This window comes from Balaenoptera physalus (genome assembly GCF_965194825.1).
Source record: "Balaenoptera physalus genome assembly, chromosome: 4".
Taxonomy (NCBI): Eukaryota; Metazoa; Chordata; class Mammalia; order Artiodactyla; family Balaenopteridae; genus Balaenoptera; species Balaenoptera physalus.
Window position 1 is genome coordinate 38,344,688 of NC_138891.1, and position 16,133 is coordinate 38,360,820.

The following is a 16,133-nucleotide window of genomic DNA, read 5'->3' on the forward strand; positions in this document are numbered from 1 at the left end:
TATGTCTCTTTAGCCTCCTTAAATCTGGAATATTTCCAGTCCGTCTTTGTCTTTTTATGACATGGACATTTTTGAAGAATGCAGAACCCCTCATACTTTTTTAAATAAAAAATTTTTCATTTTGTATTTTTCTGGTTTCCTCTTGATTGGATTAAGGATATGTACTCTCAGCCAGAAAACCACATAGGTGAGAACAAGCACTTCTCAGAGCACCACATCTGGAGGCACATGATCATCTGCCTCTCATCTGGTGATGTTAATTTTGATCACCTGGTCAAGGTATTGCTCAGTTTTTCCACTGTATTATTACTGAGGGGTTTTGTTCCCTTTCAACCAGTAAGCAGTCTATAAGAGACACTTTAGGTACATACACATGCTCTGCTTTTCATCAACACTTATCCCTAGATACAGCATCCATTAATGGTTTTTGCCTCACCTAATCTTTATGGCAGTCATTGCTAGATGATGATTTTTCCAACTCCAAGTCTCCCTGACCATTTATTAGTAAGCCCTCAGCATTCTACTTTAGATAGGAGCCTCCCTTCTTCCCATTATTTATTTCCTTATTGGTATGGATTCATGAACTCCTGTTTTGTTCAATGGTGTATAATTCATTATTGTACTTAATTATTTTGGCACACAAATTGTTCTAAGCTTAGCCACTGGGGGCTACTTCCGGCTGGCTCTTAATGACATTGGAACATGATCCCGTCCTCTTTTATAAGCACTTCCTTACTTTCGGTATAACAAGCTGTTTCAGGTATAGCTACTCTGCCCCAGCCTTGGAATCACCCATTTCTCTGAGGAGTCCTTGTTCCTTTGAATGGGAATGGTATTAGAGACCAGTATCTAGGCTCTAAGTATGCTCATGTGCTGCTTGATTACGGTGACGGTTTCATGGGCTTGTATGTCAAATCTGTCAAATTGTGGGCAGTTTATTGTATGTTAGTATAATACTTAAAGCTATTTTACAAAAAGTGGATAATAAAGGAAACAACATGTTTTAAAAAAACATTTTTTCATAAAAGAAAAAGTAGAACTAAAGTATAGTGTTTAGGGATAAAACTTGGGCAATACAACTCCAAAGAAAATCAGTGATTACCATAAAATTCATGAGAATGATCAATTTAGGGAGGAAGGAGTTGGCTATTATTAGGCCCAGGACATGAAGCTTCTAGGCTAGCTGATTAGGTTTTATTTTTTTACCTGGATGGTAGTTGCAAGAGTTTCTTCCTTGTAATAATTCGTTATATAATTGTTTACGTAATTTTCTGTAGCTTACAATTTTATCATTGTAAGCTAGAAAAGAAAATAAATTAATAAAAATAAATGCTGTTCATATTCATGATATAAATAAATTATTGTTTATTAGGAATTAAAGTTATTCTGCAAGTAGGGCAAACCCATTAAGAATCTAACATTTTTTGTACATTTATAAACTTATTAAAATAGCTTTCAAAGCTATTTTAAGGTACATTCATATAATGAATTATTAATGAGAAGTCTATACAAACAAACTGGAATATTAATCTTTCTTAATATGTTAACTTTTTGAGTATTGTTACAAAACCCAATCACATAAGATCAAGACAAATGTCTATTTCAGTTTTAGAATTTCCATTTCGTTCTTTTTAATGGTTTCTATTTCTCTGCTGAGGTTTTTTATCTTTTCACGAGTTAAAGTAGATTTTCCTTTATGTCTTTGAGCGAGTTATAACTGTGCCTTCAGAAATCCTTGTCTGCTAATTTCAGTATCCGGGTCATCTCAGAGTCAGTCCCTATTAACTGTCTTTTCTCTTTAGAATAGGTCATGCTTTTCTGTGTCTTCCTATGTTGAGTAATTTTTTTATATTCTGGACATTGTGAATGTTACGTTATGGAAATTCTAGATTCTGTTATATTTCTCTAAATACTGTTGGTGGTGGTGGTGGTGGTAGGAGTGGTGTTGCTTTAAGCAGGCAATTAATTTGGTTGGCCTCAAAATGCAAACTCTGTCTCTATGGCAACAGCTCAAATCTCAGTTCAGTTCTTTCATCTTTAACTAGGCAGCTTGGAGTCTGCCCAGGGCACCTGTAGTTCAGGGCTCAGCCAGACATATGGGCAGAGTTTATATGCAGTATTTGGGATTCCCTCCCACTGGCTCACTCCCATTTGGGGTTCACTTTTCACTTTCCTGCAGCTGTGGTTGTCCCCAAATACTGTCTTGTAGTTCTTCAAGCCAGAATGACTGTGAGTTTTCTACCAGTTTTCTATCAGAATTTTGGTTCTGTATGGTGCAGACTGGGGCCTGCCCTCAGGTTTAAAATCATTAAAAAAAAAAAAACAACAAAAAACCCTGACCCCATGGCTGTCACCTCATTCTCAGTGTCAATGTTCCTCCAGAATCTTCCTGCTTTTGGTCACTTTCACATAGGGGTATTTTCTTTTGTTTGCTTTTTAAATGTTGTCTAAAGCTTAGACATTTTATTTAAATGCAGATCAGTCTGATAGGAGATTACTTGGCCATTATAGAAGTGGACTGAATATTTATTTCTTTAAAGAAATAATAATATGAAGATGCTAAGAATTTTTTTTATGGATGAGTAAAATAATGATATGGAAAAGCACATATAATTGGACTAACAGATTAGGTTATTTTTTGGCAAACAAAAACCCTTTGACTATATATTTCTAATTTCAAGGAAATCTGCATATGTAACCACAAATAGAATATAAAGATAGGAAAAGTAATAAAGGAAAAACCTGTTTTTAAAAAAGGGAAAAAAATTACACTTCAACTATTTTGAAATAAAATATTTGAACCTCTTTTGTATTATTTTAGGAATAAATCTAATGAAGCTGATGAGTGTCAAAGAGAACTTAGAAAACTGAAGTTCGAATCCATTATTTCTGAGTCACGGTATACACTGCAAATTTTTTATTTAATAGTTTTAGTAATTGAATTTGAAACCATATTTTAAATAACATTTAAAATGTACTTAGCTTTTCTTATTGTATTGTTTACATAGACAATACCTAATTCAAGTTTATAATATATTGAAACTATTCATTGATTTTGCCTTTGCCTGGATGGGAAAAATTTTAAATCGCAGAACTATTCATTTACATAACGTTCTTATTTTAAAAATTAAAGTTATACTCTTTAGTTTTAAATGAGATATTTATATATCTTTGATAAACATAAAAATATAGTATTTAATGCATGTTGGTTGTTTTCTTTTCTTATTCCATTTTAGGCACACCAGATTGCTTAAAGAAAAGGAAGACTCTTTAATGACTTGTCAACAAATATATAAAACTTTACAGGAAGAACTGACTGCAAAAGAAAGGCAAGAAGCTAACTTAAAAAGAAGAATTAATCTTGCAGAAAATGAACTGGAAATAACCAAAACTCTTCTGAATCAGACAAAGCAAGAGGTTGTAACATTGAAAAGTGAAAGGTACAGTCAAGAATAATTTCTTCCAAATATATTTTATGTTTAAGTCAGTATTCCATATATATTTGAAACATCAAGGTCCTATATATTTTGATAACGGTGAAATCACAGGATTAAAGATATATTTCACCTGAAAGGTCATCGCATCCCACCACCTCATTTTACAAGTGATTAAACTGAATCCCAAATTGGTTAAATGACTTGCTTAACATCACACAGTTAGTGCAAGTAGAGATGGAACCCACATGGCATTTGGTGTTAGATTTTTGTTGAAAAGAATCAAAAAGATCATGTGTGGTACTTATACTGCTGAGCTTTACCTCAGCCAATAATTGGTGGATTCTATCATTTTCCAATAGAAAAACATCTTTTTATGTCACTTTTTCCTTTTATTAGCTCCTACTTTTCTTCTGTCTTTGTTATTTGTCAATACCTGTTATTGGGGACACTCCACAAGCAAAGATACCTCTGGTGTTGCGTTAGTATCAAGGACACTAAGAAGCATATTCCTCCACACAATCTAGATATTTTTGCTCAGTTAATTTGTCTTTAAATTAAACTTATCTGTACTTAGTATCTCAACCTTGCTTTCTTTCTTTTTGTTTTAATTTGCCTGATATGTCTTTTATTCTTTCTGAGTCCTTTTGTTTTGAATTCATATTGATATATAGCACAAATTTGGGGGTTTTGTTGGTTTTTATTAAATCTAGGAGTCTTTAAGGGGACATATTATGCCATTTACATTTATTGATATAACTATTCTATTCCATAAGAACAGAAGTTCCATAAGGGCAAGAATTTTTGTCTTGTATTATTCTCTGTGTATAGAAGGCACAATTGGCTATTTGTTTTTCATTCTTCTATCATATTCTTTTCATTGGAGTAGAATTGTTTTACAATGTTGTCTTAGTTTCTGCTGTACAATGAAGTGAATCAGCTATATGTATACCTATATCCCCTCCCTCTTGGACCTCCCTCCCACTCCCTCCCCCATCACACCCATCACGGAGCACCCGTCACAGAGCACCGAGCTGCGCTTCCTGTGCTTTATAGCATGTTCCCACTAGCTAGCTATTTTTTATGCGTGGTAGTGTATATATGTCAATCCTAATCTCCCAGTTCATCCCACCCTCCTCTTCCCCCTCTGTGTCCACATGTCCGTTCTCTACGTCTACGTCTCTATTCCTGCCCTGCAAGTAGGTTCATCTGTACCATTTTTCTAGATTCCACATATATGCGTCAATATACGATATTTGTTTTTCTCTTTCTGACTTACTTCACTCTGTATGACAAACTCTAGACCATCCACATCTCTACAAATGACCCAATTTCATTTCTTTTTATGGCTGAGTAATACTCCATTATGTATATGTACCACATCTCCTTTATCCATCTGTGGATGGACATTTAGGTTGTTTCCATGTCCTGGCTATTGTAAATAGTGCTGCAATGAACATTGGGGTACCCTGTGTCTTTTTGAATTGTGGTTTTCTCAGGGTATATGCCCAGTAGCGGGATTGCTGGATCATATGGTAGTTCTATTTTTAGTTTTTTAAGGAACCTCCATACTGTTCTTCACAGTGCCTGTATCAATTTACATTCCCACCAACAGTGCAAGAGGGTTCCCTTTTCTCCACACCCTCTCCAGCATTTATTGTTTGTAGATTTTTTTGATGATGGCCATTCTGACTTGTGTTAGGTGATACCTCATTGTAGTTTTGATTTGCATTTCTCTAATAATTAGTGATGTTGAGCATCTTTTCATGTGCCTCTTGGCCATCTGTATGTCTTCTTTGGTGAAATGTCTATTTAGGTCTTCCACCCATGTTCTTGATTGGGTTGTTTGTTTTCTTGATATTGAGCTCCATGAGCTGTTTGTATATTTTGGAGATTAATCCTTTGTCCATTGCTTCGTTTGCAAATATTTTCTCCCATTCTGAAGGTTTTCTTTTCGTCTTGTTTATGGTTTCCTTTGCTGTGCAAAAGCTTTTAAGTTTAATTAGGTCCTGTTTGCTTATTTTTGTTTTTATTTTCATTACTGTAGGAGGTGGATCATAAAAGATCTTGCTGCGATTTATGTCAAAGAGTGTTTTTCCTATGTTTTCCTCTAAGAGTTTTATAGTGTTCGGTCTTACATTTAGTTATTTAATCCATTTTGAGTTTACTTTTGTGTATGGTGTTAGGTTGTGCTCTAATTTCATTCTTTTACATGTAGCTGTCCAGTTTTCCCAGCACTACTTATTAAAGAGGCTGTCTTTTCTCCATTGTGTGTTCTTGCCTCCTTCATCATAAATTAGGCGACCATATGTGCATGGGTTTATCTCTGGGCTTTCTATCCTGTACCATTGCTCTATATTTCTGTTTTCTGTTTTGCCAGTACCATACTGTCTTGATTACTGTAGGTTTGTAGTATAGTTTGAAGTCGGGGAGCCTGATTCCTCCAGTCCGTTTTTCTTTCTCAAGATTGCTTTGGCTATTCAGGGTCTTTTGTGTTTCCAAACAAATTATGAACTTTTTTGTTGTAATTCTATGAAGAAAGCCATTGGTAATTTGATAGGGATTGCATTGAATCTGTAGTTTGCTTTGGGTAGTATAGTCATTTTCACAATGTTGATTCTTCCAATCCAGGAACATGGTATATTTCTCCATCTGTTTATGTCATCTTTGATTTCTTTCATCAGTGTCTTAAAGTTTTCTGAGTACAGGTCTTTTGCCTCCTTAGGTAGGTTTATTCCTAGTTATTTTATTCTTTTTGTTGCGATGGTAAATGGGGTTGTTTCCTTAATTTCTCTTTCTGATTTTTCCTTGTTAGTGTATAGGAGCACCACAGATTTCTGTGCATTAATTTTGTATCCTACAACCTTACCAAATTCATTGATTAGTTTCAGTAGCTTTCTGGTGGCATCTTTAGGATTTTCTGTGTATAGTATCATGTCATCTGCAAACAGTAATAATTTTACTTCTTTTCCAATTTGTATTCCTTTTATTTCTTTTTCTTCTCTCATTGCCATGGCTAAAACTTCCAAAACTATCTTGAATAAGAGTGGCGAGTGTGGACATCCTTGTCTTGCGAGACTGGACATCCTTGTCTTGTTACTGATCTTAGTGGAAATGCTTTCAGTTTTTCACCATTGAGAATGATGTTTGCTGTGGGTTTGTCATATGTGGATGGCCTCTATTATGTTGAGGTAGGTTCCCTCTATGCCCATTTTCTGGAGTTTTTATCGTGAATCGGTGTTGAATTTTGTCAAAAGCTTTTTCTGCGTCTATTAAAATGATCATATGGTTTTTATTCCTTAATTTGTTAATATGGTATATCACACTGATTGATTTATGTATATTGAAGAATCCTTCCATCCCTGGGATAAATCCCACCTGATCATGGTGTACAATCCTTTTAAGGTGTTGTTGGATTCTTTTTGCTAGTATTTTGTTGAGGAATTTTGCATTTATGTTAATCAGTGATATTGGTCTGTAATTTTCTTTTTTTGTGATATCTTTGTCTGGTTTTGGTATCAGGGTGATGGTGGCCTCGTAGAACGAATTTGGGGATGTTCCTCCCTCTGCAATTTTTTGGAAGAGTTTGAGAAGGATGGGTGTTAGCTCTTCTCTAAATGTTTGATAGAATTCGCCTGTGAAACCATCTGGTCCTGGACTTTTGTTTGTTGGAATATTTTTAATTACAGTTCCAATTTCATTATTTGAGATAGGTCTCTTCATATTTTCTAATTCTTCCTGGTTCAGTCTTGGAAAATTGTACCTTTCCAAGAATTTGTCCACTTCTTCGAGGTTGTCCATTTTATTGGCATAGAGTTGTTTGTAGTAGTCTCTTAAAATCCTTTGTATTTCTGCAGTGTCAGTTGTTACTCCTCCTTTTTCATTTCTAATTCTATTGATTTGAGTCTTCTCCCTTTTTTTCTTGATGAGTCTGGCTAAAGGTTTATCAATTTTGTTTATCTTCTCAAAGAGCCAGTTTTTACTTTTATTGATCTTTGCTGTTGTTTTCTTCGTTTCTATTTCATTTATTTCTGCTCTGATTTTTATGATTTCTTCCCTTCTACTGACTTTGGGTTTTCTTTGTTCTTCTTTCTCTAGTTGCTTTAGATGTAAGGTTATGTTGTTTATTTGAGATTTTTCTTGTTTCTTGAGGTGAAATTGAATTTCTATAAAATTCCCTCTTAGAACTGCTTTTGCTGCATCCCATAGGTTTTGGGTTGTTGTGTTTTCATTGTCATTTGTTTCTTTGTATTTTTTTATTTCTTCTTTGATTTCTTCAGTGATCTCTTGGTTATTTAGTAGCACACTGCTTAGCCTCCATGTATTTGTGTTTTTTACAGGTTTTTTTCCTGTAATTGATTTCTAATCTCATAGTGTTGTGGTCAGAAAAGATGCTTGATACGATTTCAGTTTTCTTAAATTTTCCAAGGCTTGATTTGTGACCCAAGATGTGATCTCTCCTGGAGAATGTTCTGTGTGCACTTGAGAAGAAAGTGTATTCTGCCACTTTCTGGTGGAATGTTCTATAAATATCAATTAAATCTATCTGGTCTACTGTGTCATTTAAAGCTTGCGTTTCCTCATTTATTTTCTGTTTGGATGATCTGTCCCTTGGTATAAGTGGGGTGTTAAAGTCCCCTACTATTATTGTGTTACCATCAATTTCTCCTTTTATAGTTGTTAGCATTTGCCTTATGTATTGAGGTGCTCCTATGTTGGGTGCATAAACATTTATAATTGTTATATCTTCTTCTTGGATTGATCCCTTGATCATTATGTAGTGTCCTTCCTTATCTCTTGTAACAGTCTTTATTTTAAAGTCTATTTTATCTGATACGAGTATTGCTACTCCAGCTTTCTTTTGATTTCCATTTGCATGGAATATCTTTTTCCATCCCTTCACTTTCAGTCTGTATGTGTCCCTAGGTCTGAAGTGGGTCTCTTGTAGACAACATATATATGGGTCTTCTTTCTGTATCCATTCAGCCAGTCTGTGTCTTTTGATTGGAGCATTTAATCCATTTACATTCAAGGTTATTGTCGATATGTATGTTCCTATTTCCGTTTTCTTAATTGTTTGGGGTTTGTTTTTGTGGGTCTTTTTCTTCTCTTGTGTTTCCCGCCTAGAGAAGTTTCTTTAGCTTTTATTGTAAAGCTGGTTTGGTGGTCCTGAATTCTCTTAGCTTTTGCCTGTCTGTAAAGCTCTTGATTTCTCCATCGAATCTGAATGAGATCCTTGCTGGGTAGATTAATCTTGGTTGTTGGTTTTTCTCTTTCATCACTTTAAGTATATCCTGCCACTCTCTTGTGGCCTTTAGAGTTTCTGCTGAAAAATCAGCTGATAACCTTATAGGGATTCCTTTGTATGTTATTTTTTGCTTTTCCCTTGCTGCTTTTAATATTTTTTCTTTGAATTTAATTTTTGTTAGTTTGATTAACATGTGTCTTGGTGTGTTTCTCCTTGGGTTTATCCTGTGTGGGACTCTCTGTGATTCCTGGACTTGGGTGACTATTTCCTTTCCCATGTTAGGGAAGTTTTCCACTCTAAACTCTTCAAATATTTTCTCAGACCTTTCTTTTTCTCTTCTTCTTTTGGGACCCCTATAATTCGAATATTGGTGCATTTAGTGTTGTCCCAGAGGTCTCTGAGATTGTCTTCAATTCTTTTCATTCTTTTTTCTTTATTCTGCTCCTTGGCAGTTATTTCCACCATTCTGTCTTACAGCTCACTTATTTGTTCTTCTGCCTCAGTTATTCTGTTATTGATTCCTTGTAGTGTATTTTTCATTTTGGTTATTGTGTTGTTCATCTCTGTTTGTTTGTTCTTTAGTTCTTCTAGATCTTTGTTAAACATTTCTTGTATCTTCTCAATCCGTGCCTCCATTCTATCTCCTAGTTTCTGCATCATGTTTACTATCATTACTCTGAATTCTTTATCAGGTAGATTGCCTATTTCCTCTTCATTTATTTGGTCTTGTAGGTTTTTACCTTGCTCCTTTTTCTGTGATGTATTTTTTTGTCCTCTCATTTTTCTTTTTTTAATGGGTGGGATTGTGTTCCTGTCTTACTGGTTGTTTGTCCTGAGGCTTCCAGCACTGGAGTTTGTAGGCTGTTGGGTAGAGCTGGGTGTTGGTGCCGAGATGAGAACCTCCAGGACACCTCACTCCGATGAATATTCCCTGGGGTCTGAGGTTCTCTTTTATTCCCATGGTTCAGACTTGGAGCTCCCAGTACAGGAGCTCAGGCCTGACCCCCGGCTCGTGAACCAAGATCCTGCAAGCTGCACGGGCAGCCAAAAAAAAAAAAAGAAAAGAAGGAAAGGAACAGAACAATAACAAAGAGTAAAAGATAAAATAATATTAGATAACTAACAGATATGTTAGAAAAAATTAAAAAAATTAAAATATAGATGAAACAACAACCTGGAGGTAAAACAGAACTACAGTGGCAAAAAAGAGGGGGATTAAAAAAAAAAAAAAAGCCTGAAAAGTCCTGGCTGTGGAGGATGGGGCTTATGCAGGGGCGGGGTTTAGGCAGTGGGTGGGGCCTATGTTTAGGACCCACAGGGCCAGAAAAGGCCCTGGGGGGATTGGGATTTTGCTCAGTGTGGCAGGAGGGACCCAGGAGTGGCTCTGGCCTTGGAGGGTGGAGGACCAGGTCCGGGACCCCAGCAGGCTCCCCAGGCCCAAGTGGGCAGGGGAAATGCTAGTTGCATTCCCTCTGATCCTGGAGGGTCCCTTCCCATTGGCCTCTCTTTTTCTTCCTGCCCACCATGCCCCTAGGACCCACGTGGGCAGAAGGGGCCCTGGAATGCAGGGACCAGACCAGAAGCCCAACAGACTTCCTGGGGCCCGAGTGTGCGGGGAAACACCTGCTGTGCTTCCCCTGATCCTCCGGTCCTGGAGGGCCCCCCTGTCCACCTCTCGTCCTCTTTCCCCCTGCTTCCTCCATCCTACACCTCTAGGACCCACACGGCCAGAGGGGGCCTCAGAGGGCAGAGGACCAGGCTCAGGAGTCCAGCAGGCTCCCTGGAGCCCGAGTGGGTAGGGGAAATGCTAGGTGCACTCCCCCCTGATCCTCCAATCCTGGAGAGCCCCTCCCCATCCACTTCTCCTCTTCTTCCCCTCCCGCCCAGGACCAACACAGCCAGAGGGGGCCCCAGAAGTTGGAGGACCTGGCCTGGGACCCCAGCAGGCTTCCTGGGACCCAAGTGGGTGGGGGAAACACCCACTGCACCTCCCCTGAACCTCCAAGCCCCCTAGGGTCCCTCCAGGCATGGGAACCCCTCCCCTCTCCCAGCCACCCCTCAGGGGTGCTGGTCCTGTCCAATCTCCACTTCTCCTCTCCCCTCACTGGCCCCTACATCCTACCCGGCCGCTCGGGGGTTCCTTCCGTCTCCTTGGGCGTCAAGGTCCCCCCCCCAGCGTCCAGCAGGTGCCCTAGTTGTGGCTTATTTTTTAGTTTATTTTTTATTTTATTCATTTTATTTTATGAGTATTTGACTGCTTTCTAATTTAGAACATTTATAATCTTGTTTTCATTCTTTTTAAGGGCAACTATTTGCTCCCAGAGGAGTCTGGGAGTGGGGCCACAGAAGTGGGTAGCAGGCAGCTTAGAATTAGGTTCTAACCACCAACACTATGCCCTAGATCACATCTGTCTCTACTCCAGGCTAGTCAGAGGTCTGTCTAGTTCACAGAGAAACAAGGCTTGTCTCTGGTCCCCCCCGGGATGATATACATTTACTTCTCTTTGGTTTAGTAAGATGAACAATTGCAGAGCTTATTGCCATCCACCATTTCTTCCTCACCCTGCCACACCAATAACCTGCCTCTCGCTAAGAGGTTGTATCTTGTAGTTCCGTGACTCTTCATCCCACCCCCACGTCTGCCATTCCACTGTTGTGTCACTGATAAGCCCATAGCATATTAGAAGCAGTAGTTTTATAAGCAGGAAATTGGCAAGAGCCAGTCTTACTAATAACAAGAAGGAATGGCAGCTGAAAGATTGACCATGCATAAGAAGAAAGAAAAACTATAAGTACCAACAAAAAACTTTAAAAGAATTGCAGTTTGGCCCAATATACAATAGAGACAAACAGCCTTACACACATCAGTAATCTTGAGAGCCCTTATATTTATAATATGGGTTAATAATTGATGGCCATAATGATGACTGAGTCAGAATGATTAAAATCAGCTGTATACTCTATGTATATAAAAGGTACAGAATACCGCATTTCCAGTGATGTCAGATTAATTAGATCTAGCTGTTTATCCAGGTAAATTCTGTCTCCTTCATACTGGTCATTGAGAAGATCCTATCTTTGTTCAAACATTTCTGGAACTCTTTTTTGAGGATTGGCTTAAGTGTGCATGTTTTAGAATATCCTTAGTATGATGAATCTTTGACCTTTAGGAATGAATTTGATTTTTAAAACAATCTCAGTAGGTCCAGTGAAAGCAAGTTCAAGGAGAATGATGGGAAATCAATCTGGGAAATATCATTGGGGATTAAAAATAAGTAAAATGTTTTCCTTTTTTCTATGCTTAATAAATTATCTCTGGCAGCAATTTGAAGACAGCAGTTTCATGAATGTTTTGAGGATTAATAACATCATTCGAATAAATATAGAGCTTTCTTAGGGGATTGATTGCTTTGAAATAGCACACTATATTTGCCATATTTTTAAAAAATTTAGTATGATTCTAATCTTACCTTCTATTATAAATGGTAAAGATAATTTCTTTAAGTTTTCAGAGAACAGAGACATCACTGGACTACTTCCTCCTCTCTTCTCCCCTCTACCCCCCTCTTTTTTTCCTCTTACATCCTTGCCCTTTTTCTTTCTTTTCTCTCTATACTTTAGTCTATCCAAAAGCAGGCATGGTATTACTTAGTCATTTGGTGGCACCAAGTTTACTGACATGATGTCTGTCACATAATAAAAATTAAAATGTGCTTGCAGCCCAATAAGTTATCATATTATCATAGGATTACTCCTAGATATAAGCGTTGTTTTTTTTTTTTTCTTTGTCCAAGGCCACTTTCAGATTTTGCCTGCCTTGTCTTCTGTTGTATCCTCAGAATCTGGCACATGTATTCACTCAGTAAATATTTGTTGAGTCAATGAATGACTTACTTTGGGTAATTCAGTCAGTTAACAGTTATTTGTTGAGCATTTACTATGTGCCAGGTACTACATACCCTGGGGATACAATGGTGAATCTGAAACATCCCTGTCCTCATGAAGTTTACATTCTAATAGGAGAGACAAACAGTTAAACAAACAAACAAAAAAAAGTAGAGAACTAACCAGGATAATTCTAGATTGTGATAACTGATATAAATTAAGTGAAGGGTATTGTAGTAGAGACTCATAGAAGGGGTACCTGCTTTGGAAAGGGTGGTTGTAAAAGTAACTTCCAAAATGGTACATAAAGGAAGACAAGTAAGAGGTTCCCATGCCAAGGGCCAGGGAAGAGTTTTACAAGTAAAAAATGAGCTTAGTAAGTTCTCGGAAGTGGCAGTGTGACGCGAGGCCTAGCAAATGTGAGGGGAGAAGGTGAAGGTCAAGTCATTCGGGGCCTCACAGGCCCGTAGGAGTTTGGGTATTAGTTTCAGTGCAATGAAAAGAAACCATTGGAGGGATTTAAGCAAGTACCAACACTGTGGAAAGATGGTTCTAGCTGCTGGGTGGAGAAGGAATTGGCAACGGGCAGTGGGGGCAAGTCAGGTCATTTACTGTTTTGATATTCATCAAAGGGTTTTGTGCATAGCTAAGCCTAAGAGACATGAGAAAAGTGAAAATCTTTAGCTCTCACCCTCTGCCAGTTTCTGTTGGGTTATTTGAATGTCTGTACCAAGTGAATGAAAGCAAACAGCTAGGGCTTACTCCATGTTGAGCCAGAGGGAGATATGAGAGCCAGGTTAAAAAGACATCCTGAAGAACAAGTGACCTTTCGGAGGCTTTGACGTTATTGTCTAAACCTGCCTTAAAACTTTGTCTTCCTTTGGCTTCAGGGGCAACCTGTTATCCTGCCCCTTTCCTCTCTCTGTTTTGGTTCTTTGCTCTTCCCTCCTGCCATCACCTGACAGCAGACATTCCTTAAGGTTCATGCATGAACTTGGCTTTCCTCCCTCTACTTTCTTTCCTTCAGTAAACTGTCTCTCAGCTGAGCAAATTTGCTCTTGGAGCTTTGATTTGAAGCACCAATGGGATCTCTAAATAGAGGTGTCCTTAAGCAGTTGGAGATGTGAAAGTCCTTCCAGAAAAAAAGAAGCTGGGCTCAGGAAAAAACTTAAAATAGAGTTGCATGATGAGACCAGCAGAGATTCTAGTTCAGTAGGACCGGGCGGTGCCTGGGAATCTGCTGCACAACAAGGTCCCAAACCACTGCTGTGGAAGGACAGCAACCAACCAGGCTGCCAGATGTGCTCTCCAAAGGCCAAAGCCCAACTCACTCAAGGTGCCAGCGTGGGCTTTGCAAATTCAGGCAGCCTCCGCACACTGCCCCTCCTCCCCCACCCCTCCCCACGGCAGAGCCACTTGCCCGTGCTTCCATTGGGACCACGGTGGAAAATGCGAGGCTTAGAATGTATGTAGTTTCAGAAGAGGAGGAAAAAAAGATATGAAAAGCCAGAATTGACCCTAGGAAAAAAAACTGGCAGAACTTCTGAATTTGGAGCAGGAAAGGAGTTAGTGACTAGGAAATAACTCATACATTAGCACAAATCTAATTAGTTATGCATCGCTTTCTCCCCCGCGCTCAGCTGAGGAAGCTCTCTTAGGAGAAGAGGCTCCACTGGAAGGAAGAGAAGTAGGTCCTTCAGGATCCTGGATGCTGGGGGCAGAGAAGGCCTGGCCAGCTTGGTCACAGGCACACCGGGCCTGGAGAGAGGGGTCTCCTTGCTGGATGGGGAGGAGCGGGGCAGGGCACAGGGATAGTGCCAGAGAAAAGGGTGGCTATTTTTTAAATTCTGTGTAAAGAGAGCCCTCAGCTCTCATGCTTCTGGGCTATAGGGTGTCTTCGGCCAGGGCCAGAACTCTACCCAGAACTATGAATTTGTGATACCACTTCAGAAGTATTGTGGATTAAATAGGGTTTTGTGGGCTGGCCTGCAGGCCTAATTCCTTTTTTATGGAAAATTATTTCTATAGTAAAATGTGTTGGGAATTTCCTATAACCAACTTACAAATACATTTTAGAAGGGCATATGTGTTTAAGCTTGGAGGCTGCCCACGTATAACGCTCAGAGAAATTCATTTATGCAGTAACGTGTGGCCTAAAACCGTACTGCTGAGACACACAGCTGTTTGTAATAGTCCGCACCCTATGCGTTCCTCCCCAAGAGCTGTGTTGGCCCTATCTTGGTGAATTCCAAGAAAAAATATAGAAAAATACTTATTATGATTTACTTGCCAGTAATATGACAGGATTAGTGAAGAATGTCGTTGGAGGAAAAGCTTCATTGTGACCGAAGTTGGGGGCAAGTGGCTTATGTGTAAATTGTTCTGTGAAATAAGCAGTTATCTGTCTGTGTCTCTATCAGCTAGCTCTTTACCTCTCTTAAGTGAAATTTACTTAATTTCTTCCTGTCCCCCTGAAGCATACCTTTGAGGCTATAGGGAAGGATTTTATTCCCCCTCCTACACCCACAACATTAACTTCTTTTTCAATTTCCTCATCCTCTTCTCTTTCTCTTTGTTTTTTCTTCTTTAATTGACAGCTCTAAACCCTCACCTCAGAGAAATGTACATAAAATCTAGCAAATTATTTCAGGAGGTTCATGGAATTTCCTGTTCTGTATATGACACAACCCCATGGTCAAACATACCTGTTTCTTCAGGCTCTCTCTTCCCCTTCTCCCTGCTTCCTTTCTTCTCTCCTCCCCGCTTTCTCGCTCTCAAGCTCTCTCACACACCATCCCCAGGTTTCACAGTCGTGGGGAGCCCTCTTGGTGCTTCTGTGGACATGATCTTGTCTTCACACTGCCCTGAGTGAGATGCATCATTGTGTGGTGCTCATCAGAAAGGGTCAGGGGCCTGAAAACCAGCCTGAACTCTGCTCTCCTCACCACTTGCCACAGAGGAAGGGGCTTATTTCTCTTGCATAAGCATGCCATTCCTTCCTCACCAAGCTCTATGTACCTGGGTCGGCCCCCACCCAGAGGGAGCACTTTTTCTAATTCACCAACCCAGAGGGCAAGCCATTTTCAAATTTGCACAAAGACCCTGGCTAGCAGAGCTGTGACCCTCTCTTGTGAAGCAGGTATCATTTTCCACATTTTACACTTGAAGAAACTGAGGTTAAGCAAGGCTAAATGTCTTGCCCAGGGCTACATAACTGGCAAAGACAGAAATCAAGCTCCGTTGTATCTAGCTTTATAAACTGTGTTCCCTCCACTACAGTTTACACAGTTCCCTTAGCATTTGTCTTGAAGGGATCAGTTCTGTCAGCTTCTCTTTCTCAATCATGTTGTAACACTGAGTCTTCAGGGGACTCCCAGCCCTGCAGAAAGCAGAAAATCCCACAGTACCCCTTCTTCCCCTCCTCTTGCCTTCTTACCCCACCTCTCCACTCTTTCAGGATTCTTCCATTCATTTAATAAATATAAGATGGTGACTTTTGTCTTCCTTTCTCTAGTGCCTTAGCAAAGTCAGAAGTGGAGCTATATCTTCAGAACAAAAGTAGAATA

At 39.1% G+C, this 16,133-nt stretch overlaps 1 protein-coding gene across 1 annotated transcript in view; it reads left to right on the forward strand.

Annotated features, from left to right (window-relative positions):
• Positions 1–16,133, forward strand: part of LEKR1 (leucine, glutamate and lysine rich 1) — a 331,218-nt gene that overhangs the window by 197,379 nt on the left and 117,706 nt on the right. The window contains exons 10-11 of the mRNA XM_082459714.1: positions 2,822–2,899; positions 3,237–3,440. Coding sequence (XP_082315840.1) covers positions 2,822–2,899; positions 3,237–3,440 — 282 coding nt within the window. The remainder of the gene's footprint in view (positions 1–2,821; positions 2,900–3,236; positions 3,441–16,133) is intronic.